This window comes from Sinocyclocheilus anshuiensis, unplaced genomic scaffold, assembly GCF_001515605.1.
Source record: "Sinocyclocheilus anshuiensis isolate Anshui unplaced genomic scaffold, SAMN03320099.WGS_v1.1 scaffold648, whole genome shotgun sequence".
Taxonomy (NCBI): Eukaryota; Metazoa; Chordata; class Actinopteri; order Cypriniformes; family Cyprinidae; genus Sinocyclocheilus; species Sinocyclocheilus anshuiensis.
The window spans coordinates 635,465-660,951 of NW_015557156.1; the positions used below are offsets into that span (position 1 = coordinate 635,465).

General features: G+C 35.1%; 1 protein-coding gene across 1 annotated transcript in view; it reads right to left on the bottom strand.

Annotated features, from left to right (window-relative positions):
* Positions 1 to 2,084: 2,084 nt before the first annotated feature.
* The window catches only part of LOC107678162 (multidrug resistance-associated protein 4-like), a 53,938-nt gene continuing 30,535 nt past the window's right edge, over positions 2,085 to 25,487 (bottom strand). The window contains exons 12-29 of the mRNA XM_016473342.1: positions 23,637 to 23,723; positions 23,096 to 23,192; positions 22,808 to 23,011; positions 22,278 to 22,415; positions 22,146 to 22,183; positions 20,699 to 20,826; positions 20,448 to 20,594; positions 14,644 to 14,723; positions 12,459 to 12,609; positions 11,790 to 11,909; positions 11,590 to 11,700; positions 9,396 to 9,496; positions 8,323 to 8,514; positions 7,992 to 8,237; positions 7,127 to 7,299; positions 6,933 to 7,038; positions 4,773 to 4,907; positions 2,085 to 3,355 (exon numbers count right to left, since the gene is read on the bottom strand). Coding sequence (XP_016328828.1) covers positions 3,266 to 3,355; positions 4,773 to 4,907; positions 6,933 to 7,038; positions 7,127 to 7,299; positions 7,992 to 8,237; positions 8,323 to 8,514; positions 9,396 to 9,496; positions 11,590 to 11,700; positions 11,790 to 11,909; positions 12,459 to 12,609; positions 14,644 to 14,723; positions 20,448 to 20,594; positions 20,699 to 20,826; positions 22,146 to 22,183; positions 22,278 to 22,415; positions 22,808 to 23,011; positions 23,096 to 23,192; positions 23,637 to 23,723 — 2,344 coding nt within the window. The 3' untranslated portion in view covers positions 2,085 to 3,265. The remainder of the gene's footprint in view (positions 3,356 to 4,772; positions 4,908 to 6,932; positions 7,039 to 7,126; positions 7,300 to 7,991; positions 8,238 to 8,322; positions 8,515 to 9,395; positions 9,497 to 11,589; positions 11,701 to 11,789; positions 11,910 to 12,458; positions 12,610 to 14,643; positions 14,724 to 20,447; positions 20,595 to 20,698; positions 20,827 to 22,145; positions 22,184 to 22,277; positions 22,416 to 22,807; positions 23,012 to 23,095; positions 23,193 to 23,636; positions 23,724 to 25,487) is intronic.

The window sequence follows — 25,487 nt, forward strand, 5'->3', positions numbered from 1 at the left end:
AATACCGTAATTTAATTAACTGATATAATGTTAATATACCATCCTATTGAAGTACTGAAATCTGTTTTGTACCTTTGTAATACACTCATAACCACCCAATGCAGGTGGTGATGAGAAAGTCACATGATGAACCAAAGCCCATCACAAGCAGCTTTTAAATAATAACATATATAGAAGGTGCACGGTGTCATTAGTAGGGGAATTTACCGTTAACAATTTAACAGGTTTTTAATGTAGCATTTTTAAAGTCTTTTACCGTTAAATTCACGGTAATTTTTTACAGTGTAGTTAATAGTAATATTAACAGTGCTTTCTTTCCTTAAAATAAATGCCACTTGTTCTAATTATTTGATAAATACTGCAATGACATTCAAACATTTTTAAGAGTGCAAATAATTTTTGGTGCCACTGTGCATAATAATGTCAAGACGTGTAATAATCTTAATAAGATATTGCAAATTCCACTTCAAATGACAACAGGCATCCAAATCACAAGATGAATGTAACTCTGGCCTACTTCACATGTTTGAGTGTGTGTGTGTGTGTGCCATGAGATCATCGCTGTAAGGGAAGCATACCACATATCTCTCATAATAATGGATCTGGCTATCCTTTCATATCTTTTCTCAATTTTTACGCATTACCAGAGTGTATTGAAAGTGCTTTTTCAATGAAGAAGTAAAGGCAAGCATTCCTTCTTGTGCACACCTTTGAACTGAACACAATAGGATCGTCTACTGCAAAGATCTCACACTTTTGTTTGTCCATCCAGGAGGAGAAAGGCCTACAGTATCGCTTACACTCCAGAGATGATGGTTACGATTACAGACAAAGCCACAAATGTTGAGGACAAGAGGCTGTGATTCGATGCCTGCTTGCCTAACACATTGCCTCTTGTTCTCAGTCAATCCAGGATTTTGCCTTCAGGTTAATTCCTTTATGCCCTAACATAACATAGTCTCAAAACACCATGGGACACGGATGACAGACTGTAAACAAATACCTACTGTCACCTCCGGCACCAAATCTTAAAGCCATTACGGAGAGGGATGTAAAGTGACAACGTTTTTTTCTTCTCCTGGTTATTGGAATACAGGGGCTTTCCCAGTTGTAATCAAGCCATATGGAAATGAAGGTTAGGTTAACATACTGTGCCCTGTGACATGATTAGGGTTGTCAATTTAACGTTCATCGAGTGTGATTTATAAAAAAAAAAAAAAAAAAAATGCTGGAAAAATAAAGCACTTGGATCTGTAAATTCCCTAAAAAAGCATTTTTCTTAAAATCGGCACAGTTCAAGCTTCATATTTTTGCTGGCAGATATTGTAACTACTGTACGTCACCTGCGCTGTAAAAAATAATAATCATAATTTTTCAAAGTTAAAGATTATTGGATTAAGTTTTGAAAGAAAATAATGTTTCAGTCTTTCTACTTCAAACTTCACATTTAATTCGGTTACCTGGTGTTTCTTTGTAATTGTAAAATTGAGCAATTTATGAGTAAAAATGTTTTTTCTTTTCAGTGTGGTTCTGAAAAAAAGTTCTTTCTATGTAGCTGTGGATTTAAAAAAAATATTTTTTTTTTACATGCAACATACACAAAATATTCGATTATATTATGAAATTTAACCATATGTTTAATGCATTATTATTTACCTCAGCTTGTAGAAAAAGTTACTTGTGATTTACTTAGCACACATTCTTAAATTAAAAAACTAAACAACTCGAATGACTGGAAAATAAGAGATCAGTTTTCAATTATTTGAACTTAAAAAGTGAGAGGTGCTTATATACTGTAAAAAATGTGTAAATATAGGGTACAATATACTATACTATTTGAAGACATTTTCAGTATTTTTAAAAATATATTTTACTTGTTTTTTTTTTCTTCAGGTGTTTTACCAGTAATTTGAATTTTTCCACTTCATTTTAGTTGAAATGTCCATAAAATGACTGGATAATTTTCTGTTATTTTAGATTTTACAGTGAACATAAGTAAATAATAAAAAAATCCTTCATTCATTAATTGTAAAATAAATTCTGCATAAAACAGCACAAAAAAATAAATAGAGATATTTTGAGTGATACCAAGTGGTTTAATCCAAATACAAGAATCTGTCATGACAGAACAATTGCAAATACACATTTTAACAAATGCAAAGAATACAAACATGTACTTCTGACTTTTGAACAGCAAACACAGATTCTTCCAACCAGCAGAATCCATGCTGTCAATTCAAACAGAACACAAACCCAGAAGGGATATGACAACTTAATTCTCAAACAAATAACCAAGAAGTTAAAAAAAATTGAATTCAGTTGTTTAATTGAAATGAATCTGTTGGGCTAAACTGCATTTCACAAAAATCTTTTGTGGCTGGTACTGCAACTTTCTCTTCTTTTACCTCTCCATAAAGCACAAATGAAACAATAAAAAAGACAAAACATTAAAAAAACAAAAAAATGACAATGAGCAGCAGAGAGAAGCTGCCGGTGTTGCTGTGTGCAGTCACTCAACATCCCTGTCATTCTCACAGCCTCACAAAACAAATCACAAAAATAAAATCAAATAAAATCAGGGACAGCATTACATTTAACAGGCACATTAAACACAAAAGTAAAGTTCAGGATTTTTTGTATTGCACAAGATTTCTTTGCCCAAGAAACAATGCAGCATTACAGCAATGATTGTTATCCAGCATTTGTTTTCTGTTTTTTGATTAAGGCAGACGGAGTATCAGAATCACAAATAATAATAAATAAACAAAAATAGGTGCTGTTTTTTGATTACTTTATAGAGCCCTCTCAGTACAGTGTTGTCTTCGTGTTTAAAGGCCTTATTGTTGCAGTCAGAATCATCAGTCATTGTGGTTCATGTAGTATAAAGGCACCGGTCTAGTTCATAGCATAGTGTTTCATTAGAGCAAAGGCAAGCTATCTCTTTGGCCCCTAGCAGTCCTGGTACTACACTTACACATTAAGGCACATATTAATAATCATAACACACAGTGGTGTACAGTCTCTAGCCTATCATACTGGAGAAATCAGAATGCTGGTGTATGCAGTCCTCTGGTGTGATTGCAGCTCTGTGGTATCGGAGTCATTGGCGTGAGCGTTCAGTGTGAGCGCATGCACACATCTCCGGCTCGGCTCGGCTCAGCCTGGTGTTGTGGGCGAGGAGGCGGAGCTTGTGCCCGCTGCCCTCCACAGGAGGAGGATGCTGGGCGTAGTTGTGCACTGTGTACATCAGGCTCTTTACGGGCCGTTATAAAGCTGTCTCGAAGATAACCAAGCTGCCATCTCTTGTGGTGGCGAAGCCGTTGAGCTGGTGGACTGGACTGCGGTTCATGTACGCCTGCCAAAGAAAAGAAAGAGAGAACATGGTTAGTGTGATGTACACTAAGAGTCAAAAGTTTGGAATAATTCAAATTTTTTATTTAAAAAATCGTATACTCACACTAAGGTTGCATTTATTTGATTAAAAATATAATAAAATCTGTAATATTATGAAATAATATTACAATTTAAAATAAAGGTTTTCTATTTAAATATATTTGAAAATGTAATTTGTTCCTGTGATGCAAAGCTGAATTTTCAGCATCATTACTCCAGTCTTCAGTGTCACATGACCCTTCAGAAATCTTTCTAATCTGCTGATTTGCTGCCCAATTATTAATAATGGTTAACAGTTTTTGCTACTTAATATTTTTCTGTAAATTATGATGCATCTTTTCAGGATTCTTTGGTTAATAGACAGTTCAAAACAACAGCATTTCTTTGGAAATATATTTGCAAGATTACAAAATGTTTTTTTATCACTTTTAAATCAATTGAATGCAAATAAAAGTATTAATTTCTTTTTTTTTTTTTTTATCTGATTGAATGGTAGTGCATCACAGTTTCCACAATAAAATTATGCAGCACATCTGTTTTCAACACCGGACTATAGTAAGAAATGTTTCTTGATCATCAAATCAGCATATTAGAAAGATTTCTGAAGGGTCATGTGACACTGGAGATTCGAGTAATGATGCTGAAAATTCAGCTTTGCATCACATGAATAAATTACATTTAAAAATATATTAAAATAGAAAATATTTATTTTAAATTTTAATAATATTTCAGAATATTAGTGTTTTTACTGTATTTGTGATCAAATAATTGCAGCCTCGGTTACCATAAAAGATATTCAAAACATTCAAAAACATAAAAAACAAAACAAAACATAAAAACCATTTTAAAATATAACAAAATAGGAAACAATTTTTAAAAATTGTAATAAAATTACTGTCTTTTTAACAAATAAATGCAGCCTTGGTTAGCATAAGAGACTTCTTTCCAAGATCGTAATCATTCCAAACTTTTTGACCAGTAGTGTATGTGACCCTTTAATGAGACCTGGAAACGGATGAAAGGAATCACTCTGTTCCCAAACCTTCCCTGACAATGCTTTTCTAAACACAGGGGACGGAACACAGCAGGCTGAATGGAAGTAAAAATCCCCTCTTATTTAATATCATCATTATGCAGTAATCAAAACCTCTCATTGTATTTAAAAGCACCCATGGCTAACAATGAGCGCAAAGACAAAAGGAAGAAAAAGTCGTCTAACAACATGTCGCCGAGGAGGGGGAATCTAATACTGACTGACAGCACAAAGGCCTGGGCTCTTTCAGACACACTGTATTGTGGCTTTCTGGCACAGGTACATGTGGCACATATTTGGCGATCGGACAGGGAGACTTCACAGCGATATGCAGTGCTCTGCTCACCTGTTTGGCGGTCTGCAGCAGAGAGGCCGCCTCTGCCTTTCCCGTCTGCTGCACCATCTTGTAGAAGATCCCGTTCTGGTTCTGTAGGAGAACGTGAGGGGCATCGTACTCGTGGATTCGACCTGCATCCAGAACCTGCGAGAACACCAAACATCTGTTTTTGATATCCTGAAAACTGGTTATTTTCCAGGACCGGTTACATGAAATAAACATTAGAACCTAACAATGTGATATTTGGACCTGGTATCTGCAGCAAATTCATGAATGAATGACTCGTATGAACTGATTCTTTTTACTGAATCAATCAAAAAGACTCAGTCAGTCAAACTCACGACTTACAGCTTTGAGTCTAATGACTCACTCACTGACTGACTGAATGAATCAGTCGTAATACAGTCGTTACTTTCATCACGGTCAACCCAAAATGAAAAAACTGCTGCTGTGATATATGCATTTAAGGTTTGTGAGACCTTAAAATTGTGTAGTTACTGATTTGCGGTATTTAATGCTAAATTTATTATGCCGTTTTGATGCTCCAGGTATATAGTTTCCCATATATAGTTTTGTTGTATGGTAAAAAGCAGCATGAAAACGTAAACTTCAAAACAACTTCTTTTCAAATTTTTTTTGAAGAAACATGCAGGTTTGGAATGATATGATTGAAAAGTAATGTAAGTTAAAGGGATACTCCACCCCAAAATGACAATTTTGTCATTAATCACTTACCCCCATGTCGTTCCAAACTCGTAAAAGCTTCTTCGTCTTCGGAACACAATTTAAGATATTTTGGATGAAAACCGAGGGGCTTGTGACTGTCTGATTGACTGCCTAGTAAATTACACTGTCAAGGTCCAGAAAAGTATGAAAGACATCGTCAGAATAGTCCATCTGCCATCAGTGGTTCAACCGTAACGTTATGAAGCGACGAGAATACTTTTTGTACGCAAAGAAAACAAAAATAACGACTTTATTCAACAATTTGTCTCCTCTGTGTCTGTGCGGCTGACACAGAATAGCGTACACTGCTTGCGTTCAGTGGTTTTTCTCCAAAATGGCACTACAGTGATTCGGAGACACAGAGACAGTTGAATAAAGTCGTTATTTTTGTTTTCTTCGCGTACAAAAAGTATTCTCTTCATAACGTTACGGTTGAACCACTGATGGCAGATGGACTATTCTGACGATGTCTTTCATACTTTTCTGGACCTTGACAGTGTAATTTACTTGGCAGTCATGCACCAAGGGTCTGAGAGTAACGCAATTTCAATTCTCTGTGTGTATGTGCTGCACATGTAGAAGAACTGACAATAAAGCAGACTTGACTTGAGGCCTCAGAAGAGAAGCCAAAAGCTTTTCTTCACCCAAGCTGAAATTATGCATTTTAAATTCGAATATAATTCGAATTTTGATAATATTTAAGTACAAAATCCAAATGTAGTTTTTCAGCCATTTTGACAGCCCTAATTCCTTTAACCCTCACAATGCATTCAAAATCTGCATGTGATTTCATAACTTAATATTTTTCAATTAAAACCATATTGTATCTGATCTGATAACTTCTCATAACCATGTTATTTACCACTTTAATTTTTCATTTAAAAACTGATCAATTCTTTGAAAATTTAAATTTGACATGAATTACAAAAAAATAACTGATGCGAGAAAAATATTTGTTTTAATTCAAGAGAAATGTTATTTGAAAATATTATTTGAAATTTCTAAAAACCTATAATCTCTCAGTTACCAGTATTATTCCTTTAATCTTATAACTCATGACTGCTAAAATAAATAAATAAATAAATAAAATAATAATAAAATCAACATTACTCCAGAATTCAAATATAATAATTTTACTTGAATAAACTTTCAATTTCAGATGACAAAGAAGTGTGTGTGATAGGTGAATAGGTGTGAAAATTCATGTCTATTAAAAAAATTCAGTATGGGAAAGAGGCTAAATATATTTTACAAAGCTATTTTTGAGCCTGAAAGCCTGATTTGATGCTTGGGTTAAAATGGACCTGAAAGATACCTTTTTTTTAATTAATTTTTTTATTAAATTATGTGTGTTGGCTCATTTTGAAGATTGGTTGCTCTCTCGATCTCTTTCAGGTCAAAATGATTGCATTATGATAAAGAGCGCTCCATCTCTGCACTCACCAGGATGCGGTCGCTGTCTATGATGGTGTTGAGTCTGTGTGCGATGGTGAGGACGGTGCACTCCTTAAACTTGGCTCGGATGGTTTTCTGGATCAGCTCGTCTGTCCTGTAGAACGCAAACAGCTCTGTCATATCTCTTAAGAGTGGCTATATTCGTTTGTATAAACAATCTCAGAGCCAGGTCAAAGACTCACCGAGGGTCCACGTTTGCGGTGGCCTCATCAATGATAAGAATCCGGTTCTTCCTCAGAATGGCCCGAGCTAGACAGACGAGCTGCCGCTGACCCACACTGAAGTTTGATCCAGACTCAGCCAGTTCGGTCTCCAGTTTAGCAGGCAACTCCTCCACAGCAGCCTTCAGCTGGACCTTTGAGCAAACAAAGCTCAGATTCACTCCAAGAGCTGGACTTTGAGATCGCTTAATAATGCATTACATCTATAATCATCACGTAAGTCTACTGGGGAAAAGTTCACATCAGAAAATGTTTAACCAAGATCTATTTGCTTCATCACATGCGGATAGTGTTAAATAAATATTATTGATCAGACTACACAAATCTAACATTTGTGATGAGATTGAAATGTGGAGAAGCAAATTACATGAGCAACACAGTGCACATATTTTTTATGCTTTAAAACATGTAGAAAGACGATGTACATAAGTGTTTCCCAGTTTTTTGTTTGCCGAAAACCTTGGAGCTAAAATTTACTTGAAAACATTTACCCTAAGATTTTAATGTTTTAACTTAAAAGCACATTCACATCATGGTTCTCTGTTGTCAGTTAATCATCATGTGAAAGCAAGTAATCAAATCAAATATTTTATATTTATAGCAAGTGTTTTATTTTTTATAGTGTGCATTTTAAAATTATTTACTTAAATTGGACGTTTTTAGCATTTCATTAATAAGAAATCCATTCACAAGTGGATGTTTGAAGCACATGTAAAAAACAACTGACCCCTCTGAGATGATCAGGAGTGTAACCTGTATAAAATGTAGTTTTGGCCTACAATAATACATCATCCCTGCAGGGCTCTATTACACAGTGCGTGTTCACCTCTTTCAGAGAGTTCCATAAGTCATGGTCTGAGTGCTGGCTGAAGGGGTCCAGGTTCTTCCTCATGGTTCCTGTGAACAGCACGGGATCCTGCGGGATGATCGACATCTTCTGGCGGAGGTCGTGCAGGCCGATCTCAGAGGTCAACACTCCGTCCACTAAGATTTTACCCTCCGGCTCCGTCAGACGAAACAGCGCTGAAATCAGGGAGCTTTTCCCTGCACCGGTCCGTCCAACGATCCCAACCTGATCAATGCAGAGCAGAAAACATCAGTGCACTCTTCCTGACAGACTCTGACATGAGGCTCTGGAGCTGCGGCGCTGGACTCACCTTCTCTCTGGGTCTGAACATGGCCGAGATGTTCTTGAGGACGACGGGTCCATCAGAGCTGTAGGAGAAGTTGACCCTGTCGAAGGTTATCAGGCCCCGATTGGGCCAGTCGGGAGGGGGGCGTTTCTGGGTTTCCCAAGGTGCTTCGCTTTCCAGCTCTGTGTATTCGACAACTCTCTCCACTGACGTCATCTAGATGGACACATTATTCAGAAAGCAAATCAGTTTGTTACTTTGTCGGGTAGATTTAAAATATAAATCAATTTAGCTCAGGCAGAAAAACGTGTGCATCACACTGCAAGGAACTGTCAGAGCTGAAACGCTCTATATAGGCAGCAACTCACACACACATCACAGAAACAGCGCTTCTAATTGATTAGCATGTTGTTAAGCAAACAATCCAATACTCCCAATAAGCAGAGTATTTTCAGTACTAAATAAAACAAACATATATTCGTGCATGTCAGGTCCAGATCTCAAGAGTTTCTTACAATAATTATGCTGCTTTTTGTAACAGCTTTCACACAGAGAGGACCATTTATTATGCTAAATGTTGTTTTGTTTTGAACAAATCTCTAAAAACCAAGCTGAGGAAGAGGTACACTACCATTCATAAGATTTGGGTCAGTAAGATTTTTTTTAGAATGGATGCGGTAAATTGATACAAAGTGTAAAGTAAAGACTTTTACACTGCTATTTTTATCCCAAATAAATATTTTCCCACAAAAATAGTATTAAGCAGCATAACTGTTTTCAACACTGATAATAAATAGAAATGTTTCTTGAGCATCAAATAAGCATATTAGAATGATTTATGAAGGATCATGTGACTCTGAAAATTCAGCTTTGCATCACGGGAATATATTTCAATTTAAAATATATTAAAAACAGAAAACGGTTATTTTAAATTGTAATGATATTTCACAATTTTACAGTTTTACTGTATGTTTTTATTAAATAAATGCAGCCTTGATGAGCCAAAGAGACTTGTCAAAAACATAAATATAAATATATAAAATTACAGACCCCAGAGTAGTGGAAATGCGGTGGAAATTCAAATATTAGGTTCTTACCAGGTTCTCCACCTCGGCACTCTGTCTAACGCCCCACTGGAACATTCCCATTAGGGTGATTGCATAAGACAAAGCCAATCCCACATCTCCTGCCTTCATACCTGTGAGACACAATCCATTCACATACTGGTGTCAAAAAAGCTGAAAAGAAACAAAGTTGATCTAAACCCCCATAAGGATTTTCCCACTGACAGTTTCAAATCAAATGTGGCAAACTGACAATTAAAGACCATTCATTCTTGAGACATGGCACATCCTGAGTTGAGCCCGACCGATATGGGTTTTTTGGGGGCCGATACCGATACCGATTTTAGGGAGAAAAAAAAGGCTGATAACTATATATCGGTCGATATTCTTTGTGTATATTATAGTACAGTAACAGTCAAAATTTGGGACACTCTCCCATGCGTGTGTTCAAACTTTTGACTGGTACTATATATAGAATACAGTATATACATAAACAGAATATATATACAAAAACAAATTTTTTGCAATGATCACTCAAATGTGGTGATCAAACACTTATAATGACGTGACAAAGATATGTAATGGAGGCAGGGCATTTAACAATTTAACAAACTTCATTGTCCAAAATGAGTCTGACATCAGTGCACTGAACAGTAAAGTTGAAGTTTATTCAACTTTATTTCAATTCAATTCCATTCAACATTATTCCGTTGAATTTTATTTCACTTCGGAACATTAATTCACAGATCTGCGCTACTGTCTTCACACACAGACAAAACTTACTAGAGAAGTGTGAAGTTTGACTGTAAATAAATACAATTTAAATTCACGTCTCGCGCAGTTTAATGCCCTTTGAATGTAACGTGTACGTTCCCTCGGAACTGGAATCATGGCAGAATATCATGTGAAGTCCACTTCGCAGGGCACTTACGGTCGAATAAGACAACGCTTGAATGCTGCTGCCTGGAACAAGAGACCTCCTTACTGAAGTGAAAGTGTTGGCTGGTGTCACTATCTCGCGAACACGGCAGCGCATCTCCACCAAATTCGGGCGATCCCTTCAGCTCGAGGAGCCCTCTCGAACGCCACCCTCCGCGTGTCGGTAGCCCCCCGGGATCGCCTGATCGGTCGGCGCCCGACAGCGAATTTAACCGCCTGTAACTCCCGGACCCCGGGGGCTATCGACGCGGGGGGGGGTCTCATTCGAAAGGGGGCCTCGAGATGTACACTCAATTTGGCGTTCGAGAGGGTTCCTCGAGCTGAAGGGATCCCCCGAATTTGGTGCGGATCCGCCGCATCGTTACAGCGATATGGCCGTTCAAATTTCAATGGTACTCTAAGCTTTAAAGCGTTTCATCCAGGTCGCCAGTAGCAAACAATGGAGTGTGCTCTGCTGGATAAACTACGTAATTACACCATTTACCGGCATCTTATCTGCGTTTTATGTTCTGTAAAAAAATTTTCATGATATCGGTGGCATATCGGCGGCATATTTGCCGATACCGATATATATGCGACAGGCTCATATCGGCCGATAAAATCGGCAACACGATATATCGGTCAGGTTCTAATCCTGAGACCTGAAACATTTTCAATTTCAAAGGAAACAGATGTTTACCAGACCATCCTTAACACAAATGTATCATATCATTCCATTTTCTCTTATTAAATTTGATCAAAATTATGACATTGTCACTTCATCCTTTATGTAGAATACATTATTGTTTATCACACTTAAGAAAAACAAAACAACGTGTAACATTACCATTCAAAAGTTTGGGTAAAAAAATATCTTAAGGCTGCATTTATTTAATAAAAAATACAGTAAAAACAGCAGAAGTGTGAAATATTACAATTTACAATAATGCTTTTCTATTTTGATATATTTTAAAAATGTAATTTATTCCACTCACAGTCACTTTTGATCATGATTTTGATTTAGGCCGAATGCATCTTTGCTGGATAAAAGTACTAATTTCTTTTAAAAAAATTACATACCTCAATCTTTTGAATGGTGTATATATAATGTATTCATAACATATAAATATGTATTTTTGAATGATAGTTGTTCATTTTAAAAATCTTTTAAGTTTTCACAGCTTTTTTTGTCAGATATTTATAAAATGTGTAACATTACTCATCCAAGTGCAGGATTCAGTGCACTATCACTGTAAAAAACCATTCAACACTGTGTTTTGGTTAGTAGTGTGTTTGCTGGATATCTCACTGTCTTTAAGAAGAAGGCATCCAAAGGCTGTGATGGTCACAAACACTGAACACATTCCATCCAAGCGCACTGCAAACCAGCGTGAAGTGGTCAAGAACAGGAACCAGGCCTCTACAGGAGCACACAAAACATTTGAAACAACACATTAATAAAGCCAACAGCTAATCTGAGTCCTGCAAGTGGCCTAATCCTTTACGGACCGGAGTGCAGATCCTGATGGGCATCAAACGTTTGCTGAAACCTTTCCTCCGCTTTAAAGGCACGAATGGTCCAGAGGCCTTGCAGTGAGGATGACAGATGGGAAAATACAGGACTTCGAGCTGTAGAAACATAAATACAGCGTCATCAACACCAGGACACACAACAAAGCTGCTCTGAAGAAACATTACTGAAGACAATATGTGACCATGGACCACAAAACCAGTCTTAAGGGTCAATTTTTTTGAAATTGAGATTTATACATCATCTGAAAGCTGAATAAATAAGCTTTCCATTGATGCATGGTTTGTTAGGATAGGACATATTTGGCCGAGATACAACTATTTGGAAATCTGGAATCTGAGGGTGCAAATAAATCAAAATATTGAGAAAATGGCCTTTAAAGTTGCCCAAATTAAGTTCTTAGCAATGCATATTACTAATCAAAAATTAAGTTTTGATATATTTACAGTAGGAAATGTACAAAATATCTTCATGGAACATGATCTTTACTTAATATCCTAATGATTTTTGGCATAAAAGAAAAATCGATAATTTTGACCCATACAATGTTTTTTTGGCTATTGCTACAAATATACCCCCAGCGACTTAAGACTGGTTTTGTGCTCCAGGGTCACATATTATTCTCAAATTTGACAGGAGACACTTACTAGTGGATTCAATGCGCTTGACGTCTCGTGATGTCCGCAGGAAGTAGCGGCGTAGAAACAGGAAGGCGATCAACAGAGGAATCACAGGAATCAGAATCCAAGGGATGACGGAAGATGCCACAGCAATGACTCCAATGATTTGCAGAAACACCTGTTAGTGGATGAAAGCACGAAAGAGGGAGAGATATACACAATTAATTAACGTAATTAATTTAAAGTAAAAATATATACATTTATTAAAATAAACAAACAGCAAAATAAATTGTGTTTTAGATGAGAAGCGAGCTGTAGAAACACTGCGTCACAACGGTTGACTGCTGGGTCATTAAAGCACTTTGTGGTTTTGGTTGCTCACTTTTAACCACAAACACTTATCAAAGAACACAGAAGAAAAACAGCCAGGACAGCATGACTCGACACTTTCTGAGATCTCATTCAAATAACCCTGAACCACTTAAGGTTAGTGTTGGGATGAGCACAGACTATGGTGGAACAGAAACTGACAAAAGCATTACTGTGCTTGTGATTTTAGGACTGGTGTAGAAGAACCTCAATAATGTCAAAGTGAGATCTCTCTCCTGCTTTTGACTGCTTTTCAAGAAACTGCTTTGGTCGCTTCATCAGTGTGCTCACGTTCAGAACGGATACTTGCATGCTGTGGTATGCCTATTACTTTATTAAAATACTATCTGAAACTGTACATGTGTTACATTTTTAATTCATAGCGGCATCCAGTCATCATCTTGGAAATAAAATGGAAAATTTGCAATTGAATCCATTTTTTTTTCTCGTTAAAATACCTAAACTTTTGGTAATCCAAATAATGCTGAAATCTACAGCTGATATTACTTACAGTTCAATTATCACACTATAAATGGAAGATCAAGTATATTGTTTATACTCCATGTACACCAGGGGTTTTCACTCCAGAGGCCGGGACCCACTAGGGGCCCTCAGCAAACTTCTGAGGATGACTTAAAATGACTTTAAAAATAGGCTAAAGCAACTAATAATCATGATATTTCTTATTTCAAGTTGGTCCACCTTAACAACTGTTTTTACTTTTCTTTTTTTTCCCCACACAGTCTTGAAAAACCTGGATATACTGCAACTGTATGAAGTTTTCTATAGATTTCTACAACTGGAAAAGTAATGAAAAATTAATAAATATTAATATAATAATTATAATAAATATAATAAATATCCATAAATGTTTTATAAAGAATATACACATTTTTCTAGTGATTTAAAGTTCTAAAATATTTTATTGCTGGAAATTAAAAAGTTAAAAATTAGTAAAAATATATTTTTTTAAATTATCTTTAAACCTTATGCAGTAAATCATGAACAAAGTATTACAAATACATTAGTTAAAAAGAGTGGGAAACTTGAACATTCAGCTCTTAAAATTTTCGGAATCTTTAAATGTACAAAAACTAAGAATTTCTATAGATTAAAATTGTAAAAAAAAAAAAAAAAAAATTACATTAGATTCACCAGAGGAAACATATTTACCTACACTGAGTCAAAAAGTTTGAGAACTACTGGTATAAACGCCACATTTGGCAAAAGTAGCGAGTCATAATCCTACAATATATATTTTCTTCAATACTTCTGGGAATCACTCATTTACACGTTCGGAAGCTGTAATCACAATGTGACGTGACTGGGGTTTATTGCCGTTCATCTTGTAAGCGCAATCATTCCGTCTTCAAGGCACCAAAACGGTATAAATAGTACAAGAAGAATAGTAGTAAGCTATTTTTTAGGAAGTATTCAACAATGCATGCTGACTTTGCTGTCACACTAAAGGGAACCAATAGTGAGAGAGGACTGTGGGAAAGACTAAGTGACTGCAGTGTTTTCTCATCCTAAGAGAGAACAAGGAGGATTCTGCTGCCCCACACAATGAAAAGCTCCTTAAATGAAAGACTATTGTACTTCCAACTCAGTCTGTCAAGTTTCAGACAATAGCGCTCTGAGCACATAAAGTGACGCCTGTCACCCACGTATTGACCACATTGTCATTTGCCAGGGAAAAAGCCACAATATGTTGTTGGTCTACAACACTTGGTTTACCAGAGCGAATAATGCATATGGCCACAAGTGATGGGTGTTCTAATACAGCCACGTCAGGATGTGCAGATTATGTGGTGTTTAACAGACACTGCACTGCAAAACGTACCTGGATAAAATCAACAAATGTCCACGGAAGTAAGGAATCAAGATGGCCGATGTCTTTGGCGAACCGGTTGAGGATTCTTCCTGAAATGACAAGGGAAAAGCCATTCAGAGAACAAAACTGCTTCCAGAACAGTTCCAAAAACACCAAACATTTTAACTAGATTTAACTAGACAGGACAGTGTGAAGAAAATGATGAAAAGCCGATTCACTGATAATTTATATTTAAAAAGCCTTTGTAAAATCTAAGTCATGTGGTGCGACCGACATGCAATAAATTAATAAATAAATAAAAATAATTATTAAATGAAATATTTAAATAAGTCAAGTCTGAAAAATAAACTGAACTTTTTAATTATGATATTTAAAAAAAAGTCTAAAATCAATAATAAAATGTAATAAAAATAATAAAAAATTTATTATATTTAATGAACTAATATTTCAAGCTATCTGTAAAAAATTACCTTGACAAATAAAAAAAAATATATAAAAAATAATGATTACACTAACTTGTTCAGAAAAATGTGTTATTACTTTAAAAATGCGCTATTACTAGAGCCTGACCGATATGGGTTTTTTGGGGGCCGATGCCGATATTAGGGAGTAAAAAAGGACAGATACCGATATATCGGCCGACATTCTTTATGTGTAGGCTATATTATAGTACAGTATAGTCAAAAGTTTGGACACACTTCCCATTTGTGTGTCCAAACTTTTGACTGTACTGTATATAGAATACAGTATATAGCCTACATAAACCGAATATATATACATAAACACATTTTTTGCAATGCTAACTCAAATGTGGTGATCAAACACTTATAATGATGTGACAAACATAGGCCTATGTAATGGAGGCAGGGTATTTAACAATTTAACAATAAACTTTATTATTCAAAGTGAGTCTGACATCAGTGCACTTAACAGTAAACTTCACTTCACTTATTATAAATAACTTAAACACCACAAATAGAACAAAATATATATAACTTGAATTAAGAAATTAAACAGGGTAACTGTGTAAGACAAGCAAGCTACTGCCAAACCAACAGGGGCAGGTTTATGCAGGAAGCACAGCTTTTCCAAATGTAAACATCTAAAATTAATAAATAATAATAATAATGAATAATATTTTTTTTTTCACAAACTGTGTTGTGTATTTTCTGGTAATCCAATGAACATGCAGGACATTCATATATAAATCGTCTTTTTGCAGTTTAATATTCACAGACACAGTCATATATATATATATATATATATATATATATATATAAACACCAGCATTGAGTGGCCGCGATCAGCTCCGGTGGCCGTAACACAGGCTTTAATGCGCCGCAGACGCGTGCCGTGATGCGCAGATCAGCTCTAGTCTCTAACATCACTGAATCTGCTGTTAAAATGAACCATCCATTCATCATATCATCATGCAAAACTAAGAATTAGAATCATTATAATGTGACGATCAAATATAGGTGCGGGTGGGTGGCGGGCGGATAATTTGAAGCAGCGGACTCTCGTGAAGTTTGAGCTCATCCGTGCATCTCTACACTACACTGACCTGTGCAAACAATGGAGCGCGCTCTGCTGGACAAACTAAGTAATTACACCATTCAGAAGCATTTAATCTGCGTTATATGTTCTGTAAAAAAAAAATTTCATATCGGCGGCATATTCGCCGATACCGATATATCGGCGACAGGCTCATATCGGCCGATAATATCGGCTAAACGATATATCGGTCGGGCTCTAGTTATTAACATCAAGTATAGCATAAAATTTCAAACATTTTTTTGTTTGTAAAAATTGTAAAAAAAAAAATAAAAAAAAAAAGTTTTTCATAACCATATGAAACCAACATGAATAGAAAGAGTACATTTTAACTAGATACCAAATTAGTTTTAAAATCTCTCCTTTTCTTTATCTTGGACAATCTTATTCAGGAATAGTGACAAAAGCATCACTAATTAAAAAACAGGCTGAAATGCTGACCGTGACATGCTGTGCAAACTTTTCTGTTGCATTATTTTATCAATAACAATCCCATATTGCCATTTACTTCTTATCTAACTGGTTATGATAATTCTGGCTATAAAGGCCTTTAACCTATGATAGTGACTGGGAGGATAATAAATGGCAGATTAAACACAAATAATGCAAACACAGGAGAACTCAATCAACATCGGCACCATGCTGGATATCTGTTCGTCATTTGTCAGAAATGTTTATGGCTAATGATGCTTAGATTACAAGTCCCGAAGAACTGGCAGACATTATAAACACCCACTAGTGTTAACCATTCTCTATTAGCAGAGAGCATAGATTACATAGATTACCAGAGCACCGAGACACAGGATACGCTAGTTGTGTCAACTAATCCACATCACAAGCTTATTTCCGCCATAAATGCTTCCACAAAGTATGTGATTTCTGCGAGTGCCTCCCGCTGTAATTGTGCCTCATGTGTGCACCGCTGATAACAGTATCGTGAAAAAGGGCTCCAACTGACTCTTCAGCTGCCATAAAACTATCTATTAGACTTTTGAGACTTGTAAAAGCTCTTTTGCTCATGTTATCAATGGTAACACCCCGATAAGCAGCCCTCAATGACACAGAACCCAGCTTTGCTGTTTGCTCTTTAGAAGGTGAGAAAAAACTGCATTATACTGGCCATATCAGCCGACTTTGTCCTGCACGTTTAAATGCGGACCACCCATTATTAGGAATATAATATAATATAATATATAATTTTTCCCCAAGAAAGCAACTAGACAGTTTGAGTGGTAATAAAGTGGTATCTCCAAAAAATAACCTTTTCATTAATTATATAATAAAACTCTGAATAATTAATATATTATTATTATTATTAGGAGATTTTTTTTGAGGATACCACTAAACTCTAAATAAATAAATAAATAAAACAAATAAATAAATACAGCGAGTCCAAAGTCTTGATGGCATCTCCAAATAATAACTTTTTATTAATTACATAACATTTTGGATAATTAGTAATTATATTAAATAATTTATATTTTACATTTATTTACATAAATATTATTATTGTTATTATTATTTGGAGATATACTTTGAAGATACCATCAATCGTTTGGACTTGTTCCACTGGAAACATTAAATAAATAAATAAATAAATAAATAAGTAAATAAAGCGAGTATTATTAATTTTTATGACGTGAATTGTTTTATATTTATATAATACAATTTTGGATAATTAACCATTTTCATTTTTAAAATTTTACATATATTTACATAAATGTAATAATAATAATAATAATTATTATTATTATTATTAGGGGATATACTTTGAAGATACCATCAAAAGTTTGGACTTGTTCCACTGGAAACCATACATACATAAAGTGAGTCTAAAGTTTTGATGATATCTCCAAATAATAACCCTTTTATTAATTTTTATATAATACAATTTAGGATGATTAATCGTTTTATTTTTTTATTTACATTAATATAATAATAATAATTATTTATTATTATTATCATCATCATATGGGGATATACTTTAAGATACCACCAAAAGTTTGGACTTGTTCCACTGGAAACAAAAACAAACAAACAAGGTGGCCAAAGTTTTGATGCAATCTCCAAATAATAACTATTTCATTACTTATATAGGTCAAATGTTACTGCAAATAAGGTGCAATAACACACACACACACACTAGGGGTTGAACGACTTCTGATTTTTTGAAGTCGACTTTTATGTGATGAAAGTCGAGTCGAAAAGATGAAATGATGATCAGCGGTAGCTGAGATCTAACTAAACTAAAGATCACATTAATATGAATGCATTAGTGAGAGCGACTGCGTGTGTGAATTACTTGATGCTCAACACAGCAAATATACCTCCCTGCATGAGAAAAGGCCTCAAACGCTGCCGTTTACTCAACACTCCAGAGTTGAGTAAGCTATTTTATTCCAAAGCTATTTTATTTTATATCTGAACACTGTACATAAATGTTCAATAATTTTTAATAACAGCAATCCTTGCAAGAGGAAAACAAAAGACACTAAAAAAAATAAGTAGCAAAATGTTTTATGAAAAACAAAAAATGTTTTGTTTGGACCTGTACCATGGTACTTTCAGGGTTTTCGAACATGGTACCAATTCTTACTAGGGATGCACCGATACCGATACTGGTATCGGTATCGGGCCCGATACTGGTCTCCTGTACTCGTACTCGTTAAAATGCCCCGATACCAAACGCCGATACCACACAGCATGTGATAAGCGCCATATTCAAACAAAGAAACACCAACAACAGAACAACAGACAGCAGAAAGGAGCTAAGGATGTCTACTATGAAGTATGAATATGCAATGAATATAATTTTAAACATTCAATATTAACGCCTGTACAGCTGGTGTGCGGGAGCTGATAAACAAATCACGCTCAGTGGATTGAGCGCGCGGCGGCGCAGATGCACGAGCTTGTCGAGTGAATATATCTTTCTCACAGACATCACTGGAAAGTTTGTAGTTCGGTCGGATATGTCAAAAACAAGTAAGTAAATCCTAGCACAAGTTACTTAACGGTAGGGAGAGAGAGAGAGCGCACGCGCACTTCTGTTGTGTTATCTTTGATGTTCACTCACTTAGCACGCATTTGGATTAAAACGAAATTGTAAAAATAAAACCATTCATAGGGGCATTCACTATAAACATTCTTACAAAAGAAAAAAAAAGCAATATACACTAACACTGATACTACCATAGCACATAATACAATGGCAATAGCATGTAATAACACAACACATAAAGACTACTCTAAATACCATGTGTAGTCTTTTTAATTAGCTAGATTTATTATGAAGTATTATTGAGTATTGGGATTACTATTAAGTATTGGGATTTTAAGCCCACTGTATTTTAATACATTCAGACTATGTTTTATATTAATTTAGTTTAAAAAACAAAACTGAAAATACAGATACGGCTACATGAAAACTTTAACGTTTACTTTGAACTTTAAATTTGAGATAACAATCATAAGAAATGTTTCTTGAGCAGCAAAACAGCATATCAGAATGATTTCTGAAGGATCATGTGACACTGAAGACTGGAGTAATGATGCTGAAAATTCAGCTTTGATCACAGGAATCAATTACATTTTAAAATATATTCAAATAGAACACAGTTATTTAAAATTGTAATAATAACAGATACATTTCATAATATGACTGGTTTTACTATTGGCCTATTATATATTATATTCTATAATATTACATATTATAATTTTTGATCAAATAAATGCATCCTTTGTCAGCATAAGAGACTTAAAGAGACCCAAACTTTTATCACAACACAGTAATAATTACAAGCAATATAAATTCTCTGACACCAATTACATCATGTCCACTTAATTTTTACAAGCTGTCTATTAAAGAACAATCGATATGCTTGATCAAATTACTTAATATCAATGAATCAATCATCCATTAATATTGAATCTCTATCGATTCTATCAAAATACCATGGCCCTACCATCACTCTACCACAGTACTTCTTGCAAAAGCCCTGTATTGACAGACATACTTTAAAGAGTTCATGTATGAGGGTTTTTGTTTGTTGACAAGTACAGCAAGAACTTTCCTCTCCTATGGCAGTAATTGAACATCAGCAGAGGTTTTCCAAGAACAGCACAGGACATATAAAATTGCCCAAAGTACGTTTCACAGGATGTGCTGCCCTCTGTCGCTCAGTTCCAACACTGCCTTCAAAACTAGCTTGATAGACAGACACAGGATTATAAGAAGGCATTGGTGTTTTTGTACTCACCAATGGGGTTGATGTCAAAGAAGCGGACCGGGGTTCTCAGGATGCTGTTGAACATGCGGTTGTGTAACGTCTCCGCTGAGTTCACCAGAGCGTTAAACATAATCAGAAAGCGCATGAAGCTAAAGATGACGGTGGCTCCTGTTAAACCTGATGAACACAAGATACACAAATCTCCATTACCAATGGGAGACACATGCAACATGTCTACATTTGTACTTTACTACATCTGCTGACTTTGATCATGAGCATACCTGCATAGATGCCAAGATAGAAATCCAGGTTGAGCTCTTGAGTCGTGTTAGTGCCGAAAGTGCCATTTGTGCCGATGGTGGAACTGATGTTCGAGGAAGAAAAGTCCAGCTTCTCCTGCTCTGTGGCCCTGTCAGTCATGACATAATAACATTACGGTAGCTGGTAAACACCAGAACATCATGTCCATTCTGTACTGTCCATCTAATGTACTAAAGGGTTAGTTCACCTAAAAATGAAAATTAGCCCATGTTTTACGTGGATATTTTTCTTACAAAAATGCATCGATTTGCTACAGGAGGCCTTTATTCACCCCCGGAGCCGTGTGATGCACATTTTAATATGGATGGATGCGCTTTATTTGACTACTTTTGGACTGTTGAACAAAAACACCCACCTACTCCCATTCTAACGCTTGGAAGAGCCAGGACAATTTTTTAATATACCTCCGATTGGATTCGTCTGAAAGAAGATATAAGTCATATACACCTAGGATGCTTTGAGGGTGAGTAAAACATGGACTTATTTTCAGTTTTGGGTGAACTAACCCTTTAAGCACTATTTAGGTTGTTCAAATGCAATTAGTGTACTTCGTGCACTAGTTTCTTAATTTTTGCTTCATTTAATTTAGTTATTCCATTTAAACGTATGGATAAATTTAAGCACTTTTTAGAGTGACAAGACTTGAAACTGAAACGATGTGCAAAGAAAAAGATATTTAATTTAATGAATAAATTATATTGCTCTTTGTGTAATATAATAACATATATATTAAGGTTTATGTTTTTGAAAGAAGCCTCTTACGCTCACCAAGGCTGCATTTATCTAATCACAAATACAGTAAAAATAGTAATATTCTGAAATATTATACATAATGTAATAAATAATAACATATATATTAAGGTTTATGTTTTTGAAAGAAGCCTCTTCCGCTCACCAAGGCTGCATTTATCTAATCACAAATACAGTAAAAATAGTAATATTCTGAAATATTATTCCAATTTAAAATAACCATTTTCTATTTCAATATATTTTAAAAGGTAATTTATTCCTGTGATCAAAGCTGAATTTTCAGCATCATTACGCCAGTCTTCAGTGTCACATGATCCAACATTTCTTATCATCATCAATGTTGAAAACAACTGTGCTGTTTAATATTTTTGTGGAAGCTGTGATACTTTTCTCTGGATTATATGATGAATAGAAAGTCCAAAAGATCAAGATATCAAAAAAGAAATCTTTTATAACATTATAAATGTCTGTACTGTCACTTTTGATCAATTTAATGCATCCTTGTATTCATTTATTTATTTTTTTTTAAATCTTCCAGAACCCAAACTGCATTATGTATATTTTGAGAAAATCAAACTGAAAAAGCATTTACAGTAATGCAATGTACTTAAAAGTAAAAGCACAGCTGCACAGATAATAATATTATAGATCACTCACCAGTATGAAAGCCACCAGTCATGAAGAATATAAAAAGTCTATAGAGCAGAAAACGGAATTAGCATGAAACTCTTAACTGTGAGCGAGAGGTCTTTCAGTGTATAACCGCAGTAACACTGCTGTCTCTCATACCTGTGCCAGCAAGTTGAGGAGCACAAGCAAAATCAGCATTAGGACGTTAGCTCCAGCTCTAAAATATTTCCAGTACATGTGAAGGCCGATGGTCCCCTCAGTGCGCGTCTCCTCGGCCACGGTATGCACAGGCTCTGCCTACCCATGAGGAAAAACAAGGTTAAGGCTAGATGGTATACAGATTAATCTACTGAACATGCGCACATCAGTATAGCGTAATTTTTGTCACACTATACAACAATAATTACTGTTTTTGCATTATTGTAAGGGGTAGGTGTAGACGTTAATAAAACACAATCTAATAGGTAGAAAACTTAATTTATTCTTAGCTTCCAGTTTTAGCTGTATCCTTTCTAGCCACAACCGAAAAACAATTTGATATTTTCACTTGGTGGAAATGTCTATCTTTATAATCAGACATTGAATAACATCCCACCCATCCACTAGATGGAGCTACTGACCCATCTGAGCTGTAAATGCGAATGTTAAAGGAAAAGTTCACCCAAAAATAAATTAAAAGTCACACCTACCGGCAGCTGATTGGATTCATTTTTAACAGACAGAACAGATGAAGAGTGCGAACGGACGGAGTTCTGGGAGAGTGTGCGGCTGCGGGGGGAGCGAGGAGCCTCTCCTTTTTCACCCTCTTCTTCCTCGTCCTTCTTCAGCAGAGAGGTGAAATCCACTCCCGATCGCAGCAGCTCTGAGTATGTGCCACGTGCCACCATGTGCCCCTGGGAGAGCCGTCATGAGTTAATTAAGGCTCATTTATTCATAGGTGGAATGTAGATTGACTGGTGTGTGCTGTTACAGCTCACCTCCTTCAAAACCAGGATCTGATTTGCGGCCTTCAGGTACTGCAGCTGGTGAGTAACCAAGATCCTGGGCTTGTCCTTCAGAATACCACAAATACACCTGCAAGAACAATCAGCGCTCTTAACACTTACTGCAAAGAAACTGTGAAAACAAAAAACACTCTTAGTTCAAAAATTTGGGGTTGGGAAGATTTTTTAATGTTTTTGAAATGTTTTTTTCTCTTATAAATGCAGTCGCCAAGGATCATAAATACTGGAAAAACGGTAATAATGTGAAATATTATTACAATTTAAAATAACTGTTTTCTATTTTTAAATATCTGAAATGCAATTTATTCCTGTGGGGCAAAGCTGAATTTTCAGCATCATTACTCCAGTTTTAAGTGTCACATGATCCTTCAGAAATCTTTCTAATATGCCGATTTGATGCTCAAGAAACATTTCTGTTGAAAACAGATGTGCATTCATTTATTTCATACCGAAAAAGAACCTTATGAATAGCAACAGTAAAACACAACAGGATCAATGAAGAGTATGGACTTACTGTTCAAACAGGTGTCTACCCACTTCTGCATCCACTGCGCTCAATGGATCATCCAAAAGGTAAATATAAGCATCCTGATACACAGCCCTAAAACCCACAGACAGTAGCAGATATGTAGCAAAATCAAATAAAACAGCTCTTAAATATTCTTTCCTATTAGCAAGTATGTACTAGTTTGCATATTAAAATGTTTTTTTATTTCCATTTCATGTTATACACATTACAAAATGTCATCATTTACATGAACTATAACATCAGTATGTCCATGATGCTGTCCTCTGAATGCACACATATACATAAATATATATACACATACATATATACACACACACACACACACACACACACACACACACACACACTACCGTTCAAAAGTTTGGGATCAGTAAGATTTTTAATGTTTTTAATTGAGTCTCTTTGCTCATCAAGGCTGTATTTATTTGATCAAAAATATAGAAAAAAACAGTAATATTGTGAAATATTATTGCAATTTCTAATATTGGTTTCCTGTTTTAATATACTTTAAAATATAATTTATTTTTGTAACGAAGTGCTGAATTTTCATTAGCCATTACTCTAGTCTTCAGTGTCACATGATCCTTCAGAAATCATTCTAATATGCTGAATTATTCTACACACTACCGTTCAAAAGTTTGGGATCAGTAAGATTTTTAATGTTTTTAATTGAGTCTCTTTGCTCATCAAGGCTGTATTTATTTGATCAAAAATATAGAAAAAAACAGTAATATTGTGAAATATTATTGCAATTTCTAATATTGGTTTCCTGTTTTAATATACTTTAAAATATAATTTATTTTTGTAACGAAGTGCTGAATTTTCATTAGCCATTACTCTAGTCTTCAGTGTCACATGATCCTTCAGAAATCATTCTAATATGCTGATTTATTCTCAGTGTTGAAACTGTTGTGCTGCTTAATATTTTTTTGGAACCTGTGATTCTTTGATGAATAAAAAGTTGAAAAGAACAGCATTTATTCAAAACAGAAATCTTTTCTAACAATATAAGTCTTCACTATCACTTTTAATCCATTTAACACATCCTTGCTGAATAAAAGTATTAATTTATTAAAATTTCTTAAAATAAAAAAAAAAAGAAAAGAAAAGAAAAAAAATTTACTGACCCCAAACTTTTAAATACTAGTGTATGCTGTAACACAAAAGTTCTATTTTGAATAAACACTGTTCTTTTTAACTCTTTATTTATTAAAGAATTCTGAAAAAAGTATCACAGGTCCCAAAAAAATATTAAGCAGCACAACATATATTTTTTTTCCCCCCCCCATATATTTAGATATTTATTTGCTCAAAATAATTTATCCATTAAGGTTTAATTGTATTACTGAATTTGTATAAAAACATTGAAAAATGGAAAAATAGATTTTTCCAGGTTTAATAAATGTAAATGTAATGTAAATGTAATAGTTTGGGATACCTGGCCAGGTTGACTCTAGCTTTCTGTCCTCCACTGAGAGTTGCTCCTCTGTCTCCGATCACAGTCAAATCCCCGTCAGGAAGCAGCTCCATGTCCTATACCACACAGAAAGAACTACAGTATTAGTACACTACAGCTTACAATAACCTGAACTTTACAGTAGTGAAGATGTCTAGTTAAAGTTTTCTAGCTTTGGAGACAAAAATATAAAATACTAAAACTAGCAATGATGCATTAAACTGACCAAAATGGACAGTAAACGCATATCATTTTACAAAGATTTCTTTTTGTATCATGGTTTCCACAACAATATTAAATGTTTTCAATATTAATAACAAGAAATGTTTCTTGAGCAGCAAATCAGCATATTAGAATGATTTCCGAAGGATCATGTGACA